The sequence below is a fragment of the Sinohyriopsis cumingii genome, chromosome 4 (genome assembly GCF_028554795.1).
Source record: "Sinohyriopsis cumingii isolate HCF-2022 chromosome 4, ASM2855479v2, whole genome shotgun sequence".
In the NCBI taxonomy this organism is placed as follows: domain Eukaryota; kingdom Metazoa; phylum Mollusca; class Bivalvia; order Unionida; family Unionidae; genus Sinohyriopsis; species Sinohyriopsis cumingii.
In genome coordinates this window covers 38,183,285-38,192,472 of record NC_142964.1, presented here as the reverse complement: position 1 = coordinate 38,192,472, position 9,188 = coordinate 38,183,285, and the positions used below count along the sequence as shown (strand labels likewise).

General features: G+C 37.5%; 1 protein-coding gene across 1 annotated transcript in view; it reads left to right on the top strand.

The window, feature by feature from the left end:
* Positions 1 to 2,607: 2,607 nt before the first annotated feature.
* The window catches only part of LOC149800947 (COP9 signalosome complex subunit 2), a 47,730-nt gene continuing 41,149 nt past the window's right edge, over positions 2,608 to 9,188 (top strand). Inside the window, exon 1 of the mRNA XM_089955021.1 lies at positions 2,608 to 2,761. Coding sequence (XP_089811147.1) covers positions 2,714 to 2,761 — 48 coding nt within the window. The 5' untranslated portion in view covers positions 2,608 to 2,713. The remainder of the gene's footprint in view (positions 2,762 to 9,188) is intronic.

Sequence of the window (9,188 nt, the reverse complement as noted above, 5' to 3'; positions counted from 1 at the left end):
GCTTGCAGACTGAAAAAAGTAGATGAAATACCAAATATGGGTGTTTGTCAATGGATAGCAGGTGGGGTTGGGGATTGGGGTCGTAGTGAAAGGTATACCTGTAAAATGGAATCCACCTTATGACAAACTTGGTTATATGAATAAATAAACTCACATATGTTCGTAGTCCGGTAAATCAGCCCCCTGCCCAATCTGTATCGATACTGAAGGAAGATAATCAATATCATCACGGGTGAAGGGCTGGTTTATCGGCCTAATCTGTTTATAGAATAATATGAACATAAACCGGTCTCATAACTAACAGAAAGTTATCCAACCACATAATTTTTGTGCAGTAAAATAACTCAGTTAAACTAATGTTTCTTATTATGTGGCGCAATTTCGATTCTAAATAAAATTTGTCTATGTCTACTGTAGACTACTGTTCCAAATAAAATACTGCAAATATCCGTTCACCAATAAAGTACAATATATCAGGAATTTTAGCATGCAGTAATCGTCCCTTCAGATGAATATCGAACAAGTGGAACCCGCAGCAGTGAAACTGACACAATTAATCGTCAAAAGTAACCAAACTATGTGACATCGCACGGGATTTCCATTGAGCATTCTCTGTTGAAAATGATACCGTTTGTGTCAAATGTTCTATTTATTTAGAAGAACAATTATTCTTTTGATTATAATTTATAACAAATTTGTAAAAATAAATAAATAAAGAAAAAATTATTGTTATAGAACTGTTCATCATTAACTAGTCTGGGAATATTATTTTTTACGCGTAACAAGTGAAAGGTGTCGGCATCAGTCAAATTGAATGAAATTATTTCTTCTTTATTCTCTTGTAACTAATCCCATGAAAATAAAAACTATGTTATAAACATAATCTCAGACGGATAATGATTTAATATTAAATTGATGAAACTCGTAGAATAATATTCAGGTTGCTGCTTACTAAAGGGGTCATCCATTGATTATGTCAACAAAAGGGGGGGGGGGGAGAGGGGGTTTGAAGAAGTTTGACAATTGTTGACATGGGGGAGGGGGAGTTCAAGATAAATTGACGTTAACAATATTATTTTTTTTACAATAAATGTAATAAATACAAAATAGGAAATTAGTCGGTGCGTTGATATGGCACACACTCGCTCGCCCGTCAACAGCCCACCAGTTTAATCCTAAACCGGTTGAGCTCTTGCCAAGGAAGTCATAGTCTTGCATCATCATATTTTGTTTTTATTCAATGTAGATTGTAGACTGTGGACAGATTTTCAAGGGAAGCTGTTACTAAATCCAAAGACTGCACTGAGCCATAGACATCTAAATAGTATAGCTATCCATGGACTTCTATTAAATAGCATCTATGTTATATGTATAGATGCTATATATATTGAAGTCCATGAGCTATCCCTCCAAGGATGGATAATTGAGCCTAGGAAACTTGAGAGCTTGACTATTATACAGTCATCGACAACATAATACATAAAATAAAGTATGTAGCCTACACAAGCATACAACTTCTTCAACCAGATGCAGTAACCTTAATGCCTTACAAATATTGTACACTTTGATAACAGACTCTTGTTCATTTCAGGCAAATGCCCCCCCCCCCCCCATTTGCATGTGCTGTAAAATTGTTATAGTCAATTTGAAATCTGTTAAACAAGTAAAAAAAATGTATTAAAATTTATTTGTAGACCTTTTAATTTCCATAATTCTATTTTTAGCATAAAGCCATCCGTATAAAATATTGTTAGTTTGTAGTGGGGGGGGGGGGGTTGGTTGTTAAAATTTTATTAGGGGGGTCACTGAAAGTTTGACAGTTGTTGACGGGGGGGGGGGGGGGGAGGGGTAAAAAATTGCCTAAAAATTGTTGACATAATTAACGGATGTCCCCAAAGCTGGCAAAAGCTAGACATAAACTCTATATAAAAAACTCCTCCCTTTTTTATCGACTATTAAACACGATTAATTAAGAATTATATTTAAAAAATGTAAACCGTACAATCTGTAATAAAAAACAAATTAGTGACGTGTAACACATGCCATCTAGCAAAATACCTGAACCAACAGGTTTGTAAACTTAGCCTTTAAAATGGTTTGAATATTGATATATTGTTTTCAGTTTAATATATTTCTTGACTGGATACGCGGTAGATGTGGAAGTGCAAAAGTATTTTAAAAAAATGCACATATTCATTCTCACGTGCAAGCAAAATTATTTATTGTTTAAATATGCGACCAACTGAGATTCTATCTAATCTCATTTGCTTTATAACACAAATGTATTTTGAATTTTACGACCACATTTATAAAAGTACCCGATTTCTCTGTTAAGGTGTATAAATTATTTCTATTTTGTTATTTTGTATGTTTAATTTATTTAACGTCTTGACGAATGCGGAGCATCGGCTATACAAGATACACCGGTTATGGTGGTAAAGTGGGATGTGTTTTATTCATCCCTGTGTGCTAAAGGGAAGGAAACAAGGAACAAAAAGAAAGTCATCAAAAATAAACTCGTATACACTATTGATAGTCTCTCCCTGTCTTTTTGGTCACAGATTATGCATTAATATATTTATTACGTATTCACTCACACAAGAAGTGGAGATATTAGTCGCTCAGCTACTTAATTATGCGGACCAGGCATAGTGATTGAATTGCTCCAAGTGATATTGTTTTCTTATCAAATCAAGATCGCCCATAAGCAAACATGTCGGACGACGAGTTTATGTGTGACGATGATGAGGAATACGATTTGGTAACGTTAAACTGCATTTAAATGTTGCAGTTACTTACACTTTGTTAAACTTAAGTCATGAAAGTATTTTGTTATAAACTACATTTAGCATAATTACGCGCGTTTGTCCATGAGTAGTATGCGCCGGCTATGCAGACGGTGCCAATTGCTTTACGTCTTTTTAAAATTACATATCAGTTATATGGCTCATGTACATGGCCGGCATCCTACCTACGAAGAAAAAATAACGCTGTCGTTTTTTTTTTTTTTTTAACTGCAAGAGTAAATTGTTTTTATCTTGCAGTCCTTAGTGTTGACGCATTTATGGACTTCTGGTAATACTATAGTCTGACTCTACATCCCCGTTTGTTTGTACCCCCCTACCGATTTCAAAAACGAGAACGTTTAATGTGATAAAAAGTGCACAGAACTAAGTCAATTGAATCATTGATTTATAATTTCTAACCTGACTGTGACCAGAGTGGCACTAATGCTGGCATCCCTTTCACCATTTCATGCTTAACAGACTTTCCATACTAGCACGGCGCCATACTGCCTACACTATAGGCTAGTTTGTTTCCATCAGACAACATAATGACGTAGTTCATCCTGTTCGGCAATGCTGAATAATTGTGTAAATTACATAACTTTGAGAGTTTGGAATTATACCCCTCTGCATACATGAACATAGAAATTATACAGCTTGTTAAATCCACATGAAAAGCGAGTTGTCATTTTCCTTTGCTTGATTTGACATCGTAAATATCGGAAGCAGATGACTTACATATGTACATATGTAGTCGTGATTCACCCCTTTGCTGAAAATGGACTTGTCCAGAAACTGGAAATGGATCCGAGCATGTCTGTCTATTGGACTGAAAACTTCCGTTAAGCATGAAACGTGCATAAGATGACGGTGTTAGGGCCACACTAGTCAGAGTCAGTTAGAAACTATAAATCAATAAATGAATTGACTAAGTTCCTTGCACTTTTTATAACATTAAAGGTTTCCATTATTTAAATTGGTAGGGGGTACAAACAAACGGGTTTGTATTATCAGGCTATAGCTCCACAGTGAAAGACTAGTCCTACATGTAAGACCTCGACGCTGATATATATGTTGTGGGCGTCAAGGTCTTACAGCACCAAAAACAAAAACAACGTGTGCTGTGTCTTACATTGTAGGACTAAGTGAAAGATGTATTACATGTTATTTATGTTTTAGTGCTACATCCGTCTACCCAAATAACGGCCTTGTATAGCGTGTTCCGATGTCAGTTAACATCGATACGAGTAGTAAAAGTTTCAGGAATATCTCTTACATTTGGCATCCCATATCAACATTGTTCCAAAAATTGATATGTAATTAATATACTTACTGTGCTGTTTTTATCCTGATGGAATAAAATGTTGAAAAAAAACAACAATAATCTTAAGGAAAAAAATTATACAGAATGACAAAATTACCTCGGATTACTCCCATGGCCCAAGTGATCATTGATTTTTCTGAGTTGCACCAAACTGAAGTTACAGCTTCCGAAACATGAATTGTGCGAATTTTGCTGGCTGGGATAAAGTTACACTCCTGTGCAACATAATATGATTGGTTCAGAAGGTAAACAAATCATGAACTAAATGCATGTTGTTATTTGAGTATTACCCATTGAGCCAATCATATTTCACCATCAACATATGTGCATTATGGATGGGATATTTAGAAAATAAGTGTAACGTGTGTTCAATTTGTGTGGACTTACACTAATTTTTCTATGGGACAGGATTCTTAAAGTTGAAATAAGTTAATGGAACTTACTTTTACATTACCACTGCTCTCAGATTAAGAAATGTATGTATCGTAGAGTTGCAAGCATTTCAGTAAAATATAGCTTGCTGTACAGGAGCTCAACTTTTTTCCCAGCCGTAATTTCATTTTGGTATAACTCAGAAAAATCAATGATGGCTTGATGAATAGAAAGATACCTCAGGTGTAAAACAAGTCATGGATTATGGTATTGTGCCTTAAGGGATAGAAACAGCAGAAGGAAATCAAGAGTCAAGCTTGCATTGAAGTTTATGGAAGTTACTATCCTTGTCTCTTATATAGTATGATAGACAGTGTCATGTCATAATTGGGTCATGGGTAAAGCTGTACCGATTAATTGGCCATACTCATAATCAGGCTGATTATTAGAACAATCGGTATAATCGGTATTGTCAGAAATAATCTGTGCCGATGTAAAAAAAATTCCAAAACATAAATTCAATCATAACATTCATCTTGACATGTCTTGAATTTTAAATCAGAATTAAATAGTGGAAATTAAGGAATAAACATTTGATTTGGGGATTAATTGAAAGACAAATATATTCTTAATACTTTTTAACACACTTCCTGTAAACTACTGCTGATTGTCTGCACACAACAAATTATCAATGCCATTCATGCACTCATCCCAATCACAGCAGCCAACCAGCCAATGAGGCCTCGTGTGGCTGTTGAACTTCCAGCATACACATTAGCAGAGAGCTAGGCAGATAGCTAGCGAAATTTCCAACTACTACGAAACTGTGACTCACTATAGTTAATCTGTTCTTTAGCCAGTCCTGCATTACTGCTAATCAATGAATAGCGGTCACATGCTGAAGCAGCTGAATGCTGACATAACAAATATTATGCAGCATTGATATTGGCATGACAGTGCAGCGACATTACCCCAGCTGCTGAGCTGCTGCTGCGCGTGACTCGCAGAGTGGTTCGTGCATCCAGCCAGCCATGTGGACTACTTAGTAGTAACTTACTTGACTTAAAACATTATTTCAAGAGGGCAAATCGATTGGATTATTAATAATGAGTAGCGATTGTACACTATTAAATATACTACCAAGTCTATGCATAATGCCAAACTCGAAACACTCCAGTTTAGTCTGGAATTACTTCAAAGTAAATGCAGTTGATGAATCCAAAGTAAATTGCACACTTTGCAAAGCATGCATTTCCAATGATGGAAAGGATTCTAAAAACTACACATCAAATCTTGTTCAACACTTGCACTGCAAGCACATCATCGAACATGGCCTGTTTCTTGCAGATAAAAAAAAGGATGCTGCGCAGTTAACCTCAGCAGCTGCAGCAACTCCTCATACTCTGACTATTGATGCCATGCTGGACTGGAAGCAGCCAATTACATTTGACAACCCGAGAGCTATTAGTTGGCACAAAGCTGTTGCAGAGTTCATGGCAGTAGATGTGCAACCATTTTCCGTTGTTGAAGACATTGGATTTCGATGTCTGATAAATTTCCAGGTCAGAAGTACTTTTCCACATCTTTGATACCTGACATGCATAAGGCAATACAAAGCAATGTGCATGATTTAGTTTCTGCCCAACGTGACCTTAGTTTGACCGCTGATGCATGGTCAGACCTGTCCATTGGCATAGCCTTGTTCAGTCTTACGACACACTGGCTGACGGAAGACTTTCAGCTGAAACAGGTGATTTTAGCAGCAACACCTGTTGATGAATCGCACACAGGAGAATATTTGGTGAGCAAACTGGACAAATTATGCAATGAATACAACATTCCCAATACTCATATCCATATTCTTCTGCGTGATGGAGGTGCAAACATGGTTAAAGCAGTGCATCTGGCTGAAATCAACAACATCAGCTGTTTTGCACACATGCTGCAGCTCGTCAGTGATGTCATTCTGTCACAACGAGCTGTAAAAGATGTTTTGGCGATCTCGCGATCCATAGTCAGCAAGTTGTGGCACTCCATCCTGGCACAACAGCAGCTTGAAGAGCAGCAGGAAAAATTTGGCATTTCCCATAAGAAACTTGTCCAGGATGTCCAGACATGCCAAAATTCTGCATACAATATGTTGGTTTCGTTATATGAACAAAAACAAGTCTTGGGGGCTTACACTACTCTCTGCGACCTGCCTAGTCTAACAGTCCAACAGTGGGTCTTGATTAACAATATTGTGGACATGTTAGGCCCATTCGCGGACATTACCAAGGAAGTAAGTGATGTCCAAACGTCAGTATCTGTCATTCTTCCTGTGCTGAAAATGTTCCAAATGTTGCTGGCTCGAGGGCATGAAGCAAGTCAAGGTATTCAGACAATGCAACATGATATGTTGACGTCACTGAACACACGCTTTGCTGATTTTGCCAGCAACAAGAGGCTTATCTTGGCTACCATCTTGGATCCATGATTCAAACATTGCCTATTCCGCGAAGAATTACTTGTGACCAGATCCAAAGAATTGTTTAGAGCAGAATGCATCATAATTGCTCAAGCTGACAAGCAGGAGGAACCCCGACAAAAAAAATTCAAACTGAAACTAAAATAAATGCCACTGGACCATCAACATCACGTCTCTGGGATTTGTTTTATGTGGCCTGTGATGAACCTGTCCATACCGTCAAAGAAACAACCAACGTGGATGAAGACGCTGATGTGATGCTTAAATTGTTTCTGGTCAGTCCTTTGTTGCCACGAGAAGAAGACATATATGGCTGGTTGAATGTTCACAGGTTTCAGTTCCCCATCTTGGCCAAATTAGCTATTTGTCTGCACCAGCTTCAAGAGTTCAGAGCAAGCAGCTGTTTAGTGGCTCAGGCCAGATTTGTTCGGATCATCTTGGATCGTTACTTGGCGAGAAGGGAGAAATGTTACTGTTGCTTAAATACAACCTACCTCAACTAGGCTTTCAGTATTAGCTGCAGCCAGCGTACAGTGATGTCTGACTTTTAGTCGTAAAGCATGCATATTATTAATTTTAATTATTATTGGGCTATTGTTATTACCATTTTTTAGTCATTGAAATCTAGTAATGGTGACCTGCATCATTGAACGTTAAGTTAAAAAACTAGCTTAATACATTTTCATTCAAGATAGATAAATAGATAGATCGACTGATAGATAGATGCACCATGTGTACAGAATGACATGAACAGAGAATATGAAAATATTCCAGACTGCTTATTTTGGGGATCATCAAAGCAAATGGAGAGTTCTGTTATTTTCATAAAAGTAAAATGCTGCTTATTGCTAATACTGGCTCTCTATCTTCTTTTAGGAGCTTTTGTCTATTTTTTTCAGGACTGACAAGAATCCATTTAATTTGCACACAGCATGTGCAGAAAAAAACAAGTTATTTTCAGTTTCTCCACAATAAAGTGCCACTAAATGGCTTATTCATAAGTGTCAATGGCATTTTATTTTCACCATAGGTTCTCCACGTGAACATGATGTTGAAAAAAAAGCAATAATACATGTCTATAGATAAAAAAAGTACTTGCCATTAGTTAGTTGTGAGCAAAGAATGTGAATGTATTCCAGGCGGTTCATTTTGGGGGTCATCACATTGTTTGGACTGCTCCAGTGGCCTAGTGGTTAGAGCGTCCGCCTTGGATGCAGGAAGTCATGGGTTCGATCCCTGCCCATGTCATACCAAAGACTTTAAAAAATTATACTAACAGCTGCCTGGGTGGGACATCGTGCTACATGTCTGCGGTATGATGCCCCAGTGCTAGACATCACTGTAAACTGTGACACTGCAGACATCATAGCGATATGACTGAAAAATTGTTAAAGCTATGTAAAAAAAATCCAAATCACACACACACAGACACAGACACAGACACACACACACACACACACAGTGTTTGTGTCATTATTATTATGACCAAAATACTTGCAGAATTATGTTATTGTTTTCGTCATAAAATGCTTCCCTCCTCCTCCCCCCACTGAATTGTGCATTACCAGTAGGACATGAAATATGAAGTACTAGCTTATGCAACAAAATAAAGAATGTTGCTCAATGCAGATACATCCAAAAATGACAAAACGATTTGGCATAATTTCTCCAACTGAAATGAGTGGGTGTATGCAATTCCAAAAATATGTTTTATTTTCAGTTTTAAGAAAAACATATTCCCACATAATTTCATGAAAATGAATAGTCTAAAACTTTTGATACAAAACATGTATATAGCTTCAATTTTGATTAGGATTAAGGAAGGAAGCTGTAGTAAGTCCCATTTATCAGCAGTCATACAAGGAATACATGTTCGCCTTGCCCTAACTCCTTATTTATTCTTGCACTGATTTGTAGAAGGTATGTCCTTTTTACCTTTTAATATAGGGGGCCCCGAGTGGCCAAGTGGTCTAAAGTGCTCTCCGTTACGGATCACTGCCATCTCACCTCTGTCTGCTTGGGTTCGAGTCTCGGATTCAGCCAATGTGGGTGTGTGAGAAAGCTTGCGAGTAGCTTCTCGTGGGTCGGTGGTTCTTTCCGGGGTTTTCCCGGGTTCTTCCTCCACCATTAATACTGGCCGCCATGTATAGCCTATCGTGTGCTGCAAAATGGTGTTAAACCCTACAACAACAACAACAACAACCTTTTAACATGCCAGTCACACAGCCAGCTTTGGCTT